Raw genomic sequence first — 19,289 nt, 5'->3', positions numbered from 1 at the left:
TGCCTTGCACCTCGAGAATAGTTTGGTGAAGCACTGTTGCATGCCCGCGCTCTTTATGGACACCGACCGTCATCAGTGAAGAATATCTGCGCTTCCCTCCCTCCCCCCCCCTCCCCCCTTCCGCACAGAGCCGCACCGTTTCACCCCGCGTCTATCTGATTTCCTCATATATATTTTTGGTGCACACAGCAGTCGCTCGATTTTCTCCCGCCGTCGTCGCCAACGCGCTGGACCGCAGTGCAATACTAGACAGCGTGCGTTCACTCATTATCGTGCTGTGATCGTTACGCCCCCCCCTCCCCCCTCCCCCCTCCCGACTTCTGTGAGAATCGGGCCAAACATTTTTCCACTGTGCGCGCACGCTCTCAATTGCTCAACTTATTCCTGCAATCAGACGAGTGCGACCCCCCCCTTTCCTTCTCCTCTCCCCGAGTTCTCAATAATGGCCGATCCTGTAGTGCAGTTGTTAGAGATCGAGTTGATCGGTGCGAACCCCGATGCCTATTCGAACCAGCTCCAATGGAGAATGCGCATCGAGGCATTGAGGAGTTTGCCTGACACCGTCTCTGTGTCCTTTGTGTGGGTCGGAAGCGCATCTTCGTCAGAGTACGACCAAGTGCTGGACGAATTCGAAGTCGGGCCGCTGGAAAAGGGTGTCACAGAGTTCACCCTAGACTGCGATGCTCCCCAGATGGAGCTGGTGCCAACGGGGGATGTGTTGGGCGTGACAATCTTGATCATCTCGTTTCAGTACCGGGGACAAGAGTTTTTGCGTGTGGGATATTATACTCAGGTGGCGTACTTCGATGCATATCTTAACCAGAACCCCCCACCGAGTCCACAGCGGGAGCTCCTGGGTAGATTCATTGCCATGCCGCAACCGGCTGTCACTGTCACCCCCATTGAATGGGGTCAGTAGGGAGGCGCCCTTCACAAGCTTGGAAAGGTGACCAGGGGGAACGAGGCAGGTCTCTCGTCAATCCCTTGAAGACGAAAGGCTAGAGGGGGATTTTTTTGTTGCACTCAAGCGGAAGAGCCACCTTCCTTTTTTTTTAATGGTCGCAGTCTCACTGTGTCGCTTTGGGTGCTAGCGAGTGCGGTTTGATCGAACTGCTAGTGTGGAGGCCATGTCTTTTCCGCGCCTTCCTGTGGCGTTTAGGGAGAGTGTATATGATTGATGCACAGGATCCACCTTCTGGTCTTTTTCCCCTGGAAAACGTGCGATAGTTTTCCCGCCATGGGCACTAATTGTGGACCTTTCTAACTGATGTTTTGAAGGGGTTATCCACACTCTGTTTCTCATTTGTTGCTACTTTATCTTGCTCCTCACGTCTCGGTAGCAGTATGAGAATGGCACACATACATCATAGAAGCGTACGTGCAGGATGTGCCGGTGCCCCGTTGTAGTCATCGAGTAGGCTCTTGGAGGGAGGGAGGGAGGGGGGGCACCGGGCGCTTGTTGGGGTACACTGCATAGATGATCTGGTTTCGTTTATCGCTTCCATTTCTTTCTCTTTTCATGTGGGTTTTCATCATTGGAGGCTACGATGATCACATTGTTTGCCTTTATCGGGCTACTTTCTCAATTGTGTTTGTGTGTTTGTGTGTTTTTTTTTCCACTAGGACGTTTTGTGTCTATTATTGTGAGTGTAAGTACACTTACGTGGTAGTATTTGTGGTGGTGGTGGTGGCGGCGCGTGCGTGCGTGTGTGTGTGCGTAGTGAATTACAACGACGAAAAGTCACAAAGGACAGCCCGACCATCTCACGTGTCAACGCACAAACGAGACGTGGTAGACTATCTTTCGCCTACTCTCTTAATGTTTCTCTGAACCTTTTTTTGCATCTAGGCAACCCCCCCCCTCCCTCCTCCCAAGGCCCACTCTTGCTTCTCCGCGAGAGGGAGAAGCTACGTTGGCGGACAACTGGGCGCGAAGATCCCCAAGGGGGTGGGGGAGGCACTTTAGGGTGTGCAAAAGAAAGGTATCATCGTCTGCGCACTCCTTTCAGGTTCAAGTGTGTATCGCTCACTTGTTCCATCATGGAAACTGAGGACGGGGATGTCAGTCCCCCCCCCCCCCCACTCTCTCTGTGTGCGTGTTAGTTTAACCTTAACATTTATTCTTCCCTCTCCCGCGCTTCTCTCTGGTTCACTACTGCTTTGCCTCTACTATTCCTCTGTTGTGTGAGACTCTGCCGGAACCCTCTACACCCCGCACTGCACAATCGAGAGACCATCGAGAAAGACTCATTCGGGGTGGGGGGCTACCAGCATTTATCCAGACGGCTTCTTCCGCGGTTTTTTTTTTTGTTGATAACAACAGGGGTGATCCTTCCTCATCCGCTATCCAAGGTATGCGCTGTGGTGACTCCTAGGGGCCCACTTTAGAACACTAACACCAACATAGACTTTCGAATCGCTTTCTGTAGGAGGCGTGCTATACAAATATCATCAGGGCGACGAACAATCTCGATGCTATCTCCAGCTGCTGTAAACGCGTTCATTCGCGACGAGCGCGCGTGGCAGCGTGCAGCAAAGCAACCGCTCTGCGACTGTGCTCTTTCGTCTAGCAAGATCGGCAGCAAAGAGGGGAATTGGCTAGTCTTCCGGAGTGGGAGCAGTGACAACACAAGCTCGTTGAGGTTCGCCAACACCCTTCGCATCTCTGGGTCGACTAACAATGTCGATACTTTTGCTGTGTCCCACACCCATTCAACGCTGTCGCATCCGCGCTGGAACAGCAGCGCACGCTCCGAATCAGACAACGCATACACAGATCATCTGCATCAACTCCTCGTACGCAACTTGCACCGAAAGGGAACACCAGCCCTACTGAGCAAGAGGAGAGAGTCACAACTCGCGCGTGTGCCCCGCATTCGGCCTGGTGCCCGACATGCGTGTTGTGGAAGCGGCATTGAGCATCAGGTGCAGCAACTGACCAGTCTGGAACGATATGACCGCCATCGGCTGGTGACTTTGGCGAGGAACCGCTTCAATGCCATTGCGTCGTCTTTCTTCGGAGCTGCAGCGAGAGAGCTGCTGGCATGCGAACTTGGCAGACGAAAAACTCTCTTCCGCGAGTGGCAAGAAGCCTACCGAGACATGGAATCTTCGATGAACCGTGAGCTCTCAGTGCGCACAGGAATGACGCCGCAGGATTTCAAGGCGGTATGCCGGGTTATCGGCACCGAGGCTATCATGCGCAGGCGGGTTCAAGTGTTAGAAAGACAGAGTCGAGAACTGTACACGCGTATCATTTACCTCCACCAAATGAAGACTTTGGGGAAGGAGTTGGATGAACGTCGTCGTGCCACGCTTTAGAAGGGACGTGGTGTCTTTATACTTTTGAAACACGATTCAGCACACAGCGGTCCCACTTCAGGTGGGGACGTCTCTCATGCGTGGTTCGTAGTTGGTGCCAACAGATGGGCGGCCTGTAATGTTGCGTGAGGCGGTATTGAACTGGTGTAGAAAATGCATGTTTTTATACACACACACACACACGTGAACATCAAAGATCCGTTTTAATCTGTGGTTCCGGTGAGCTTGGGTTTCACCGCGTTTTGCCGCACATTTTCGCCTCCACTCATGCGTCAGTTCAAAATGGAGGCTGCGCGAGGTGAAAACTGTCCATGACAATCGCATGCAGCTAGTGTCGCGTCACAGACGCACCGATGCCTCGAGAAGCCACTGAAAAAAAAAAACGAGCTCCTTTGCTTCTCATGTTTTCCTGATGACTCGGGCCCTAAGAATCCGGAAAAGGTCAACCGAGCTCTGAGACGCCGCACTGTTTCAGAGGCCCGATGCATTGCCTTCGCTTCTTCCTCTCGTTACCGCAGCAGGGTGTGAGTGCGTCTTTCCCCTCTTTTGGAAGTGTTTTTTCTGTGTTCCTCCTGATCTTCACCGATTCTCTTCACACTATCTCCACCAAACTTACGCGGTCCTTCTTATCCTCCCTTTCTTTTGTGAGGTCTGAGTCACCCTGTTTCTGCGCCTTGCCTTTCTCTCTTCTTTCAGCTTGTGCCCTTCTGACGCCCCACCCCAGTGAAGGGTATTGCACCGCACGCTTCAACAACGTTACATTCGTTTTTCTATCGCGCTGTGGACCTGGGGAGAAAAAGAAACGCGAAGGGAGGAAGCGGACTCTGTCATCTTCGCGTTATTTTGTGCTCTGCGTCTTTCCTCGAGGGTGATCTAGCTTGCGCTCTGTCTTGATGCTTTTGGGGAGGCTCTTGTTTTTTGTTTCCTCAGGCCTGTGTACTTAATTTTTTTTTTCGGTTTAATGGGCTGAGTTTGGGCTTCGTTGCTTTCCACAGGCACACCCCAACAACAACAAAAGAAGAAGTAATTACACACCAGTACACAGTCCTCCGTGCTGGATAACAGGCAATGATGCAGCCATTTTTCTGGATTGTAGTCGCTGGAGTCTTTGTGTCTTTTCTGACCGGCGCCGGCATGGGTATGAACGATCTCAGTAACGCCTTCGGGACCACCTACGGGGCGAGAGTGCTCACACTGCCTCAAATCGTTCTTCTCGCATCTATTTGTGAGCTGGCGGGTGCCTTGAGTCTGGGCGGTGCAGTAACAGCGACTATATCAGGGGGGATCGCCAACATCGCTGACTTCGTAGATCACCCCTACATGCTTATGTACGGTATGCTGTGCGCTGGCGGTGCTGCCTTTTGCTGGCTTAGCAGCGCAACGTGGCTGATGCTTCCCGTTTCTTCAACACACAGCATCTGCGGGGGTGTCATGGGCTTCGCTCTTGTCTACGGCGGAGCTGGCTCGGTCAACTGGGCGGCCAGTCAAGCCGCGTTTCCGTTTGTGAGGGGTGTAGCACCGATTATTGCTTCCTGGTTTATTTCCCCGCTCCTCACTGGCGCAGTGGCAGCCACCATCTTCGCCATTGTGCGCCGGGTTGTCCTTCGACCAGAGAACTCGGTGCAGCGGGCTATACTGACGCTCCCGATCATCGTCGCCATCACGTTTTTTTTTGAATCCTTCTTCATCATTTACAAGGGTGCCGAGAGTAGCTTGCACTGGGGTGTGGGCCATGCAGCCTGCGTGGCGATGTCAATTGGCGTTGGCGCGGGGTTGTTTTCGTGTTGCTTTGTCCCGCTGTTGAAACAGCGTGTAGGACGGCTGGAGCAGCAGCCTACGGAGCTGGCCGAGGAGCATGCCCGCATGGTCAGCGCTCTCGAGGAAAATCTACTCCATTGTGGCCGCTTCGATGAGCTGCCACTCGATTCCGGTTTGAAGGGATCCCATGAGGCTCGGGAGTCTGAACATACCTCGCCAGCGCCGCGGTCACCGCCACGTGCGCCCGAGGCTCCCGCTTACGCCTTGGCACCGAGTTGCTGCACCAGTGGCAGGTTCGACATGGCCGAGGGTGTTCCTGGCGCAATTGTGCGCGACGACGACGCAGTCGAGGAGAATGATGTAGCTTTGCGAGCAGATCGATCCGCTGTCACAGCGAGTGGGTTGGAAGTGCAGCTCTACAACCCGCGCGTCGAAATGGTGTACCGCTACTTGCAGATCCTGACCGCGGTCTGCGCGTCTTTCGCGCACGGGGCAAGCGATGTCAGCAACGCTGTCGGCCCATTCGCTGCCATCATTTCCGTGTACCGGACAGGGGAGGTACAGGCAACGGCATCGATTCCCTTCTGGGTTCTTGGATTAGGTGGTGCTGGCCTTGTTGTGGGCTTGGCCACTTTTGGTGTGCGTCTGATGCGGCTCTTGGGAGAGCAAATCACTGTAATCACGCCCGTTCGGGGCTTCTCAGCAGAGTTGTCCGCGGCGTTTGTAGTGTCGTTTGCCTCTGCCTATGGAATCCCTGTATCATCCACGCACTGCATCACAGGAGCCGTTGTTGGGATTAGCATGTTGGATGTTGGTGCTCGCAACGTGCGGTGGGCGATAGTGCTCAAGATGTACGGTGGGTGGGTTTTCACGCTGGTCTTCACGGCAACTCTCTCCGCTATCTTCTTCGCTCAAGGTATCAATGCACCGTCTCGGTGCCATGCGGGGTGCACTCAAGGTGTCAGAACGTAGGTGGAAACATAATTCCTCAAGTGCCCTGTGTTGGATCGGCTCTCGCTCACCCGTGAGGATTCGGCCTCTCAGCTTTTCCGGCCTGTTCTCTTTTTTTTTTTGCATTGATAGACGGTTGCATCAGGTCCCTGTGTCGCATCTCCTTACCACGTTCTTTTTACACGATTTCTTTTTGCTTCTTTACACCGCTTTTCCATTTGCATGCCTGTCCGCCTTACTTCACACACTCCCCACTGTTGCTCTCTGTTAGTTCCTTCCTTTTTTCCCTTTTCCACCCGTTGCGTTGATGCCCAGCATATTAGGTGTGCTCTGGCGTCTCTTTCCTGTGTGTGTGTGTGTGTGCTTGGGGTTGAATAAGGGAGGAGAGCGACTGGGGAGATTCGTGTTCCTCGGGGCTACTGATTCACTGTTCCCTCCTCTTTTTTGAAGCGTCTCCCATTTGCATCCCGTGTAATATATTTTTTCAAAAATCTTTTTACATCTTTTTATCCCCACTTTGGCGAGACAGGCATGATGTGGGAACACCTCTGCCTTCCTACTTGTCACCTTTTCCGAGAGTCGCGTCCCTCGATCCGAGCCTTAGGCTGACCCTTTCTTTCCCCCTGCAAGCGACCTCACACACCGCATCTACCCGACTTTCCCCGTTACCCGATGCACATAGGGAGACGTCTCACATTATAATGTAAGAGGTGTGGGTGAGGGAATACGCTGCTATGTACACTGGCCTAGCGCATCTTTATTGATTACGCGGTCTACATTCAATGCTGTCACTAGTTGAGTGATTTTTTTTTGCTCCTCTTCATTTTCGATCTTTTTTCATCATCGCTCGCCGTTGAAAATTAGGCCACAACCGAACATTTCGTACATGAGCTCACCACTCTTGTCTCGAAGTGTGTGCGAGTTGAGGGCAGTAACACTAGACAGGTGGGTCAGGTGGAGGAGAAGTGTATGAGTATCTATCGACGCCCACCCCAGCCGCACTGCCGTCAACCGCCTCCGGCTATTTCCCGACTTCCACGTTTGGCTGCTTTAGTTACATCACGCGCACCGTTTCTGTTGCCCAGGCTATTCCGTCCCATCCCTGCTGCTCGTAGTGTTCTATGCGCCACACTGGTCAAGGACGTCCCACGCGACCCATGTTTTTGTGAGTTTGAATGCTCTTTCTGGCATTTTTGACGTTTATGCAGTAGCGCTCAATCCCCACTGCCGGTCTCTTCCCCCCTTTATCCACGTTTCTTCTTTTTTTTGTTCCTCCATCACCAATGTTACGGTGTACGAAACCATTTAGCTGTTCACTGCATTTTTCAATGCACAAACGTCTTCGCCGTGCTGAGGACACAGGAGGCCAGCCGGTAAAGGCTGCAAGAAGTGCAACCGCGCAGGAGTCGCCCTTTTCCGCAGGGGAGCTTGGCGATGGGACACCAGGGAATCCGTATCGTCTTTTATTGCGAAACAAGCCGAACAGGTCTGGCTGCCTTCACTGCCCGACCAACTCATGCCACTGCGTATGGTTTGACGAGCAGCTGAAGCACTGCTATACGTCTCTTTCGCTGAAGCGGGAGACGGAGCGCGTCAAGAGACGTGAGCTCTGCGCCAAGTCTATCTTGCCACTCTTCGTCACTCGACTAGTTCGCATTGCCAACGTGGCGGCTGAGGAAACATTTTATGATCTTGGTTGCGGTAACGGCAGTGTCCTTTTCCAGGTTGCCGCCTTGACAGGTGCGCGGTGCGTCGGGGTGGAGATTAACCCCCACAATGCGGAGCTTGCAAAGGAAGCGTGGTCGTTTCTTCGGCCCATTTTTGAGTCCAAGTTCAAGCGCAGCCTTAGTGTGGAGATCATCTGCGCCGATTTTTGCACTATTCTGCGTGATCCTACATACTTTTCTGGAAGTTGTGTTATCTGGGCAGCCAATTTGCTGTTGCCCAAATCGGTGAATCACTACCTATCGGAGCGGCTGCGCAGCACTCCGCGTGGGTCGCGCGTAATGTGCTTCGAAGATCTTTACCCGCATTCCCGCTCCGTGTCCCGCCTTCGCGACCCTGACGCGTTCGAGAAGTTCGACATGTTCGATTTTGAGTGGCAGCCGGACAGCGTTGAGTGGTGCTCCCAGGCCGGTCCGTTTTTCTGTTATGTGAAGCGCACTTGACTTCGTTGTGCTGGCGTGTGTCTGTGTCAAAAGCGGGAGGGAAGTCTCCGGTAGTGTTCATTGTATATCTACTACCCCTCTTGCTGAGCACAGTCTTCGTCCCTCCCCTTCCCCCCCCCCCCTCCCTCCCCCTCCCGGATTCCTCACCCATAGATTGCGAGAAGAGAGGCAGGTCTTTTGCACCCAAGGCGTGCGCGTGGTACCCCATAGCACGACCGAGCTGGGCCGACAGGCTGCTCCCCTCTGACCTGTGATAACCACTGCCTAGTCATCCTCTCTCTCGTTCAATAGGCTGTTTGATTGCTCGGTGTCGGAGCCAAATACTTGTACATTCCCCCCACGAGGTTTTAACCTCTGCTACACCTTATATATATCCGCATAGTGCGTCATGTCGCGCACACTTCTGTGCGTGCATGTTTTCTTTTGGTGCGACAATTTCTTTATTGTTTTTCATTTTAGTTTTTTCTCTTCCTGTTGTGTCGTGCACACACACACGCACACTTGATGAACATGTTTGGACAAAAACGGCTTCCTTGCCTAACAAACAAACAGGGAAATTTGGGAGTGTGTAGAGCAACAGCGCTTCCAGTCATCGAATGCCATTCCTTCCCACAGAAGTGTACTCAGCAAGCGCCAATGAGGGCACCTTCACCCTTTCCGCCTGTTTCTAATACTTTTCTCTAATTTTGCACAAGTAAGAAACGACTGGTTCGGCTGATGTGGTGCCGAATCATTTTTACCATTCGGCTATCTTACGGTAGCACGCGCGCCCTCCCCCCCCCCCCCTCCTCCCCCTCGACCGACTGACTGACTGACTGACTCACATCATGTAAAACTCCTGGGCCCTCGGGAATACCTTTTCGGTGACCCTAACACCGGTTTCAATTATGCTGCTTCTCACCGCTGTTTTCGATCCGAACAGCCATCTCTATCCACTCTGTCACTCTTTTTCTCGATAAAACGGTTTTTTTTTTTGCTCCGACTCACGTGGGCCAAGGAAACAGTTACCACACAATAATCCGCACTCTGCTGTGCGGCGCTTTCTACCTTATGCTGTTTCTTGCGCGAGACGGAATGCGTGGCCAGTTGGTTGACGTGGAGACTCACACCGTGCTGCGCAACTACACTATTGGTGAAGTGGCTAGAAACGCATTGATTTACTCCCCCATCAGCCAGGCAGTGATCGCGCACCAAACACGCAACTGCGCTGTTTTCCTCTCCGCAGCGACGCAGCAGCCCCTCCAGCGCGTTTTCACACCAGAGCTAGTCACGAGCTGCGCTGTCACTCGATGCGGCACCTTTATGATTGCGGGCACGGCTAACGGAACCGTCCTTCTCTGGAACTTGCACTCTGGCGACCTTATTAAGAACTACAAGGGTCACTTGCGTGCGGTGCACTGTGTCGCCATCTCCGCCGATGACTCCCTCGTCGCAACAGCGTCCGAGGACTCTGTTTGCAAGGTATGGAATTTGGCGACAATAGCCTCACTTCGTATGCGTGAAGTCGTTCCGCGGTGCGTGTTCGCCGGACACTCCCTCGATGTTTGCTGTTGCACTTTCCTCAACCACTCCAACGTGCTTCTCACTGGATCTAGTGACCGCACCTGTCGTCTTGTAGACCCCAACACAGGGGAGCAGCTCCGCTCCATCACGGTCGGGGATGCCGTCACAGCTGTGGCTGTGAGTCTTGACGACGCATCAATCATCGCAGGCACACAAAAGGGATTTTTGTTCTTTACCGAGCTCTACAGTGCAACTAATGGGGTTTGCACTGGATTTCGGGAAGACGGTAGTCTCCGAGAGCCGATCCTGCGATCACCCAGCGCAGATGGCCACAACTCACCAATTATGTTTCTCCGTTGCCTGCCGTCAGCACCGTCGCTCGTGCTCACGGCTAGCGAAGGCGGTGCCGTCCTGTCGTTTGATATTCGAGAAGGGGGGCTCGTGAAGGAGTGCATCAGCCCCCAAAAGGGTCGGCTGCTCAGCTGCTGCGTTGTGCCGCGAGCCTCGCTGCTCGTGAAGGGGGTTTGTGCGCCTCTGGACAAGAATCCCGTCGATCCTTCGCAGGGCAACTACCGTGTTATACAGTGCGCCCTCCCACCGAGCCAAGCCAAGCGTAGCGCAAAGCGAGATCGTGACGGGGAGGCTGCCGTGCGACAGGGGCCGGCTGAAGACGCCGACAGTGATGCTCTTGCGAAGGCTCGTGCAAGGGTAGAGGAACTGCGTGATCTTCGTGCGAAGCTCCAGTACAGACTACACAAGCTTTCAGCACCACAACGCTCCTGACCAGGCAATCATTGGACCTGTGCGCGGCGCCTGCTTCCACCATCCCCTCATGTGCTCGCATCTCTTCTGCGCTGGCTTATGCGTGTCCTCGTCGTTGTCTCCCCTTTTATAATGTCATCGATAGCCGAGGTCGCAGTTTTCAACCCTCCACTGTAACTCGTGTAACGGGGTATGGTAGACCCCTGTCGTGTGTTTTGAGAGAGACGATCTCACTAAAACAACAGGAAAAAAAATAAAAACGAGGACCCTGCCATGTGGGATGCCGTTGTGCCCTGACCAGTTTCAGAGGATGATGGAGCCCTGACACACGTCTCTCCGTGGAATACCCCACCCCAGTACACTACGTTCAACCTATGCGGCGTTATTTCCCCAGACGGAAGCCAAGGTGTGTTCCCTAGAGCGGGCAGAATGGCATCATCTATTTGTGTAATTGCATCCGTTGGGAATCGCGATGTGACTGCGCCAAGAACTCTTTGCTTTCGGGAGCATGGCTCCCTTGTCCGCTTTCTAGGGGATCTGTGGAAACGTTTTATCCCTCTGTTGCTGGCTCTTTTTTTTTTCGTATTTGCTGTTCGCCACACCCCACTGCGTGTGCGCTGCTCCCGTGAGGAAGATCACAAACAGAATATTGCGCTCGACATTTTCACAGCTCCGCGCGCCATGTCAGCCTTCGGGGAGGAATACCAGCGAAAAAAGCTGGAAATGCTCCCCGCGCTCATGGGTATGCGGGGTATTCTCAACCACCACATCGCGTCGTTTGACCACTTAATTGAGGTAGAGCTGCAGCGAATCTTGTTGAACGAGTCCAACGTCGAAATCAAGAGCACCGTCGACCCCGACTTTCTGATCCGCTATCAGAACATTCGTGTCTGTCGTCCTCGGGAGATTGTCGGCAAGGGTCACGTGCCAAAACCTGTAACTCCGCACGAATGCCGCATCCGGGACATGACTTATCGAGGCGACATGATTGTGGATGTTCAGTACACCAGCCGTGACCGCTCACGGGCGATGTTAGTTGAGAAAGACGTGAAAATCGGTACAATCCCCATCATGCTCAAGTCGAGTTGCTGCAACTTGCACCGCAGAACGCGCGAGGAACTGGTGAACATGCGCGAGTGCCCGCTCGATCCTGGTGGCTACTTTATTATCAAAGGTGTAGAGAAGGTCTGCCTGGTCCAGGAGCAACAGAGCAAGAATCGTGTCATAATCGAGGCAGATGAGCACGATAACATCTCGGCCCACGTGCAGAGCAAGACGCACTACTCGATTTCCAAGTGCGCCGTTACCTTCAAGAAGGGCAGGATTGTACTGACGCATCGTTCATTCACCGAGGACATCCCAATCATGGTTTTGCTCAAGGCACTCGGCTTGGAAAATGACCAGCACATCACCCAGTGCATCGGCACCTCACCGGAATTTCAGGAGATTCTCTTTCCCTGTTTCGAGGAGGCGCGCATGCTGAACATCGTCACGCAAAATGATGCCCTTCAGTACATCGGTGAGAAGCGTAAGGAGACGACGTGGGAGGCGGAGGAAACACAGCAGCGGCAGGTTACCAAGTCAAAGGCCGACAAGGCAGCCGAGTTCCTCGCCAACGTGCTTCTCTGCCATATCCGGGAAGCGCAAGTGCAGAAGGACTGGAATTTTCGCCACAAGGCGTTCTACGTTTGTTTCATGGTGCGCGGCATGATCGAGGCTAGTTTCGACGCCTCCTTGCTTGATGAGCGCGACTTTTACGGCAACAAGCGATTCGAGACCACCGGCACGCTGATGGCTCTCTTGTTCGAGGACTTGCTCAAACAATTCAACCGCGTTGTAAAGACAGCGATGGATCAACAGCTGTCCAAGAAGGACTCTACCAAGCCATTCAACGTGAAGCAGCTGATGGAGAGCAAAATGGAGGTAATTCAGAATGGCATGCGCATGGCAATCAGCAGCGGAAGGTGGGACTTGAAGCGCTTCAACATGAACCGACAAGGCATCACACAGGTGCTCTCTCGTCTCTCCTACATTGCTTGCCTCGGTATGATGACGAGGCTAGCGTCATCGTTTGAGAAAACGCGCAAGGTAAGTGGTCCCCGCTCGCTGCAGCCGAGTCAATGGGGGATGGTGTGCCCCTGCGATACGCCAGAGGGAGAAAGCTGTGGTCTGGTCAAAAACTTCGCTACTCTTAGCCAGGTTACATTAGACTTGAACGACAACTATGTGCGTGCTGCTGCCCATTCACTGGGTGTCGAGGAGATCGACACGGTGACGCCGACCGACTTTCTGCACTACCACAGCGTTTTCCTCAACGGCATCTTAATTGGCATTCACCGTTATCCCAATCGACTCTGTGCTGGTATTCGCGCTCTCAGGCGCTCGGGTCGTCTTCACCCTCACGTGTCTATTTCAACGCAGCCACGACAGCGTACGGTCCAGATCGGCAGCGATGGCGGACGAATCGTTCGCTTGCTCATCATTGTCCGCGACGGAAAGCCGGCAGTCACCTCTGTTCACCTCGACCGGCTGCGCAACCGCCTCTGCACTCACAACGACTTTCTGGCAGAGGGACTAACTGAGTTCGTCGACGTGAACGAGTCGAATGACTGCCTCATCGCTGTCTACCCTTCTGATATTGGGCCATACACAACCCACCTCGAGGTGGAACCGCTTTCGCTGCTTGGTGTGGTGGCCGGCATCATCCCGTACCCGCACCACAACCAGTCTGCCCGAAACACCTTTCAGTCTGCGATGGGTAAGCAGGCCCTCGGTACTGTGGCGCTCAACCAATACATACGGGCCGACACGATACTGCTTCTCGGTGCCTATCCTCAGCGACCTCTGTGCCGAACGAAAGCCATGTCACTGACAAACTACGAAAAGCTCGGCGCCGGCATCAACGCCATGGTGTGCGTCATGAGTTACAGCGGATACGATATTGAAGATGCGCAGGTGTACAACAGGGCCTCGCTGGATCGTGGGTACGGCCGTTGCGTCGTGTTGCGCAAGCACGAGGTGGACTTGGAGAAGTACGCCGGAGGCGAGTTTGATGTGATTTTACCTCCCGAGAAAAACAGTGGTGGCGGTAAGTTCAAGGCGCTCAATGCAGATGGTGTGGCCAGCAAAGGTGCCTTTGTGCAACAGTACGACGTCCTCGTGAACAAGTTCACCCCAGTCGCCGGTGGCGACCCACGACCGGCGCCGCTGGTGTACAAGTACCCCCAGCCGGCATTTATTGACCACGTTATCATATCGCCTCCTGGCGACTACGACAGGTCGCTCGACGTCGATCAGAAAGTGAAGGTCGTCACGCGCGAGGTGCGGCCCCCGGAACCGGGGGACAAGTTCTCATCACGCCACGGACAAAAAGGCGTAGTCGGCTTAATCGTGAACGGGGTGGATATGCCGTTCAACGAGCGCGGCATTGGCCCCGACATGATTATGAACCCGCACGGCTTCCCCAGTCGTATGACGGTTGGCAAGTTGCTTGAGCTTGTTTGCTCGAAGGCCGCGGCGCTCCGCGGTTCGATGGGCGACGGCACCGCCTTTGGTGGGGACTCCGCGGACAGCATCAGCAAGCAGCTTCTCTCGTTTGGCTACAACTACCACGGAAAAGACGTTTTCTACTCGGGGATCACAGGTGAGTTGATGCAGGGCTACGTCTTTTTCGGGCCCATCTACTACCAGCGTCTGAAGCATATGGTCACAGACAAGATGCACGCGCGGTCGACCGGGCCACGATCGATGCTGACTCGGCAGCCAACCGAGGGTCGGTCGCGCAGTGGTGGTCTGCGCGTCGGTGAGATGGAGCGCGACTGCATGGTTGGCTACGGGGCGTCGAATCTACTCAACGAGCGGCTCCTTATCAGCTCCGACATGTTCACGGCGGACATATGCCACGTGTGCGGCAACCTCGGCTACAACAATCGCTGCACTTACTGCAAGACAAAGGGAACTACCTCCAAGGTCAACATGCCCTACGCCTTCAAACTCCTTATCCAGGAGCTGCAAGGCATGGGTGTCAGCCTTCGCCTCACCATGGACTCCCCAACCTAGCTGCCCGAGTAAAGGGTGTGTTGGCTTCGTTTTCTTTTTCATCTTAAAGTCGCTACGTGTAATGGACAGAAAAGCGACAAAGTCCGCTTATGAATTGATGTGTCGCATGTGTGAAAAGTTTCGCTTCCTGCGGGGCCTCTGCTAGCCCCATAATCATTGCGGCACCGCATCACTGCCCTAAAACTCCCATAAAGTGTGGCCCCTTTTCTGAGAGACCACAAGAAGAGAGAAGCGGCCCGCTGTTTCTCACGCAGCGGGAGGCGTAGCTAAACATTTGATGCCCTCCCCTGGTTCTTCCCCGCGGTTTCCTCTGCTCCTTTTTATGTCCTGCATACTTTTTCTTCTTTGCTCGTGTTTCACTTGTCTTTCTTTTAGTCCTCACAAAAAAAAACCCACATTTCAAGCTTAGCCCTGCTATTCCTTCAATGGGAACTCTGCATTCTATTGGTCATGATTTGGTTCTCGTTGTCACCTTCGGCTGCTGGCTGCAGTGAAGTGTCAGGGTTAGAGTTGTATTGGCGAGGTCGTTTCGACGGAAGCATTCGAATGGTTCTTGATTTTCTGGACGGGTTGAAAGTTCTACACGGGAGGGGGGGTCCGAGCGAGGGGGTCGGGTACCATGTGGTCGGCCTGCTTCCCGAGTGAGTGACGCACATTCACTGCTATGCAGTGTGTGGTGCGGGGGATTTCTGGCGAATGCATGTCCGGGTTTCGTCCGAGATGTCTGGTCCTGGTGTATTTTTGGTACCCCAGACCCGGGTGTACCCGGGACGGTTTGGTCCCGTGCACCTTGTGTGCCGATATGCTCCTGAAGTGGTTTTCTACAAATGTGATGTCACATGTGTGTATGTTTGTTATCTCTTTACCGAATGATTATTCGTTCTCTCTCCTTCTACCTCTGTCTCTTATGGAATTGGATACAAATCCAGTAAGTAATCTTAGTGGGTTTAATGCGGTCTCTGACGCAAAAACGAAAACAAAAACACATTTTGCACAAAAAATACCGAACGCACTCAGTCACGCAGATCCGCAGCTTCTCGTCATCTAGCCGTTCAAGAAGTTCCGCCACGTCACAAAAAGACGATTGTACCCCACAACATTCACGCTTAACAATGAGCAAGACGACGGATATCGCTTCGCTTCCCACCGAGGAGGGCGATGTGGACATCAGTTTCTTTTTGAACAACCCAAGCACGTCGACTAGAGCGAAGACGTGGAGAGGTCTCCGCAAACAAGGGATCATTTCAGCGGAAAGGTATCACGAAGAGCTTGTGCGCCTGGCGATGAGTCTTGAAAAGGACAAGGAAAGGGACCAAACGACGCCGTTGGACGGTGACGCGAGGATTCAACACAACACAGTGGAGGCGCAAACAAACTCCGAAGACATACTGATCTGTGAGTGCATGAATATGGAAGATGCAGACAAACAGGCCATCAGAGAGATCAGGGCAACCGCAGACCCGATAGAAGGACTGCAGGAAAGACTGGAAGCGGCAATCGAAGCATCACAGGTGACACCAGTCATGGCAGCGTCGGCGGTAATCCTGCTCGGTCTATCCGGACCGGAGTTGAAAGAATTGAGCGATAGGGAACGGATCGCTTTATGGTTCGATATGTTTTTCGAAGAACCCAAGGCGACGCGCCTTTTCCGGTACAACGTGCATGTTGCAAGGGCAATGGGAGCCCAGATGCGCACATGGCGCAAAATTCTCCAGGAAGTCAACGAGCCGCTGCTTCCACAAACGCCGCGTTTAGCGAGATTCACACGGGGCATGATGGAAACAGCGCAAGCTGCAGTAATGACTAAAAAGGCGGAATTTGAAGGCGGCGCTGGTTACACCAGAAAAACCAAAAGTCCGTTTCGGGATGCGACAGAGGATAAATGTGACCCGCTTGAAGGTGGAGCTGCGTATGCGCAAATAGTGGGCACGGACGGGTCAACAATTGGAGCGATGGACTTGAGCAGCTGGGATGAATTCGCCGCCACTCTTTACGCAAAGTTGGACACTCTCAATGCCAATGATCGTGAGCTTGTTTCTCGGATGATGAAAGAACGCATGCGCGCGCAAACGCGCCAAAGCACTCAATACCGCTCAGACGCCCCCACAAATTACAAGAGTTACCAAGGACGAAATTATTCAAATGGAGGCAGGCGAGGCGGCTACGGCAACGGAAACGCAGGAGGCAGAGGCCACACATACCGAGGAGGCGAACCGCAGGAAAATCCAAAAAACTGATGCACGGCGGAACGGCAGCCGTCGTTTTGAAGGAGGGATCCACACACACACCAAAAAATATGTCGAATATTGCCCGCGAATTCGGCAAGGAGGTGTGGGGCGGCGATATGCTCGAAGGCAAAACATCATAAAACTCGACGCAATTTACGAGCAGTACCTCCCACCAAAACGCATCGTTCCGTCGGATACAATGGTGTACTTGGACCGTGATAAAACCCAACAACTTACGAAGATGGTGCGCGAGCACGGCTTTGTTTATTTTCCAATCTTTATTATGAAGCATTGGATAGCGGGCATTTTGGAGCAAGACGACGAGGATGCAACAGGCATTCAGTTATCCCTTTATGATTCCGCACCATCCCCAATCTTGGAGCAACAACTCAATGAGAACCTCAAAAAGGTTTGGCCGGCTTTGCGTTTGGTGAAACAATTTTCGCCACGTCAGGAACGCTATAGCAATAATTGCGGTTTGTTCATGTCCGCGGCATTTTTCAGCCATCATTTACAATTAATGGTTGATCACCGTCGCGATTTGCCACGGTGTTTACGACGATTATTTTTTGCAGCGTCGCAGTATCACCCGCCTCGTGATTATTTCCTCACGAAAATGAGAAAGGTACTCACGAACCACCCGGTGTCTAGGAAAGATTTCTTTTACGATGAAATCGCGAAGATGCCTTGGAAGCGTACAAAAATGGATGACGCGGTCCAATCATCCGGATCACGCGACGCTCTCCACGGAGGCGGTGGTTTAAAGCAGTCGAAAAAGTCTCCGCCGAATCGGAAACGCCCCACGACACGCACCACACGAGCGGGCCAGAGCATTCTAAAACCATCTTCGAGACAGAAGAAAAGGGAAACCAGGATGCAGAGGAACGTGGACCGAGCTGCGCGAACGAGGCGCACACCACAGGAGAGCAATTCGACAGCGGTGGGCTGAGGACCTGGAGCAGCAGCTCTGCGGTGAGGATGGCGAGGCGACCCGCGTGCTGGAGAAACTGCGAAAATACCAGCAACAATGCCATAGGAATCCGGACGGTAAACTAGGAGATCCGGACCTCGAGGCGGACCGGTTCCAGGCGAGGTACTCGGCACATGCGGAACCTCGCGCCGCGCAACTGATGCTGCGATGCATTGTGGAACACCATCGCGTTCCAGATGGTGCACGCATCGCGCTGGCAACGGATCACCGGGCGATTGTGATTGCACAAAAGCACCTGAACGGTTTCGGTGGCATTGGCAGAGGCTATGCACTGAACAAACTTTTCGAGTACACATATGACCTCTGGTATGACAGAGGCATCGACGTAGTGTTTTTCTACGTCGAGGGTGCGCAGAATCCGGCTGACGCCTACTCGCGCCACTTTGGGGTTGACGCGACGGGGTTGCTGGAGGTGGAGCGTGTAGCTCCCATCGGTGTGCCGTTTCTCCGCCAAACGTGGTGCCCGCTATGCGAAGAGCGGCCCCGCGAGGAGGGCGGAGAAGTGTGACGACCAACCCTGCACACACACATACGCACACCATGAGATGAAGAACTTCGAAGGAAGAAAAGATGCAAGAGTGGTTTCTGGCTAACCGCGCGCTATGGGGGGCTTCCCCGGTACCGGTGCCAAGCCACAAGAAAAAACACACAACAGAGATGTAGACGACGTGACGTGTCCCACACGCGACTGGACGCGAAGGGTGGACGAACGGAACCCCAGTTACGCGGCCACGCGGCTGTAGTCGCGTGCCTGCCTTGCCGCTTCCCATCGGGGTCGCGAAGAATCATGCCATGACTTGCCCCACCTCAGGCCACGCCTCCCTCACTCCCCCTCGGCCTCCTTCTTTCGCGACACATCTCACACAGGTCGGTGGCATTAGGGTTTCATTGGCGAAGTCTTTTCGACGGAGGCAATCGAATGGTACATGATTTTCTGGATGGATTGAAAGTTCTACACGGGAGGGGGGGTCCGAGCGAGGGGGTCGGGTACCATGTGGTCGGCCGGCTTTCCGAGTGAGTGACGCACATTCACTGCTATGCAGTGTGTGGTGCGGAGGATTTCTGATGAATGCATGTCCGGGTTTCGTCCGAGATGTCTGGTCCGAATGTATTTTGGTACCCCGGACCCGGGTGTACCCGGGACGGTTTGGTCCAGTGCAGCTTGTGTGCCGGTATGCTCCTGAAGTGGTTTTCTACAAATGTGATGTCACATGTGTGTATGTTTGTTATCTCTTCATCGAATGATTATTCGTTCTCTCTCCTTCTACTTCTGTCTCTTCTGGAATTGGATACAAATCCAGTAAGTAATCTAAGTGGGTTTAATGCGGTCTCTGACGCAAAAACGAAAACAAAAACGAATTCTGACACGAAAACGCACGCACTCAGTCACGCAGTCAAGGATTAAACGGACGCCGTTTTCCAAACGACCCATCACGCATCAACGCAACAATGGAGCAAAACCGAAGACTCACAGCGGAGGAGCTGGAGGGGATTTTGGACATGTACCTTTCCAACGCCGCAACGCGAGACACTGCCATGACAGTAAAG

General features: G+C 53.5%; 5 protein-coding genes across 5 annotated transcripts; all 5 read left to right on the top strand.

Annotated features, from left to right (window-relative positions):
* Positions 1-442: 442 nt before the first annotated feature.
* JKF63_05876 (uncharacterized protein) lies at positions 443-919 on the top strand (the record flags this gene model as incomplete). Its single annotated transcript, XM_067901829.1, has 1 exon — positions 443-919. The coding sequence occupies one exon, from the start codon at positions 443-445 to the stop codon at positions 917-919; it is 477 nt and encodes a 158-aa protein (XP_067757535.1).
* A 1,553-nt stretch (positions 920-2,472) lies between these two features.
* Positions 2,473-3,321, top strand: JKF63_05875 (uncharacterized protein; the record flags this gene model as incomplete). The annotated part of the gene is made up of 1 exon (XM_067901828.1): positions 2,473-3,321. The coding sequence occupies one exon, from the start codon at positions 2,473-2,475 to the stop codon at positions 3,319-3,321; it is 849 nt and encodes a 282-aa protein (XP_067757534.1).
* A 3,992-nt stretch (positions 3,322-7,313) lies between these two features.
* JKF63_05874 (uncharacterized protein) lies at positions 7,314-8,198 on the top strand (the record flags this gene model as incomplete). Its single annotated transcript, XM_067901827.1, has 1 exon — positions 7,314-8,198. One exon carries the CDS (start codon positions 7,314-7,316, stop codon positions 8,196-8,198), a length of 885 nt encoding a protein of 294 aa, XP_067757533.1.
* Positions 8,199-9,248: 1,050 nt separating this feature from the next.
* JKF63_05873 (uncharacterized protein) lies at positions 9,249-10,484 on the top strand (the record flags this gene model as incomplete). Its single annotated transcript, XM_067901826.1, has 1 exon — positions 9,249-10,484. One exon carries the CDS (start codon positions 9,249-9,251, stop codon positions 10,482-10,484), a length of 1,236 nt encoding a protein of 411 aa, XP_067757532.1.
* A 660-nt stretch (positions 10,485-11,144) lies between these two features.
* On the top strand, positions 11,145-14,522 carry JKF63_05872 (uncharacterized protein; the record flags this gene model as incomplete). Its single annotated transcript, XM_067901825.1, has 1 exon — positions 11,145-14,522. One exon carries the CDS (start codon positions 11,145-11,147, stop codon positions 14,520-14,522), a length of 3,378 nt encoding a protein of 1,125 aa, XP_067757531.1.
* Between the last annotated feature and the right edge of the window lie 4,767 nt (positions 14,523-19,289).

This window comes from Porcisia hertigi, chromosome 20, assembly GCF_017918235.1.
Source record: "Porcisia hertigi strain C119 chromosome 20, whole genome shotgun sequence".
In the NCBI taxonomy this organism is placed as follows: domain Eukaryota; phylum Euglenozoa; class Kinetoplastea; order Trypanosomatida; family Trypanosomatidae; genus Porcisia; species Porcisia hertigi.
This window is presented reverse-complemented; position numbering and strand designations above follow the sequence as displayed.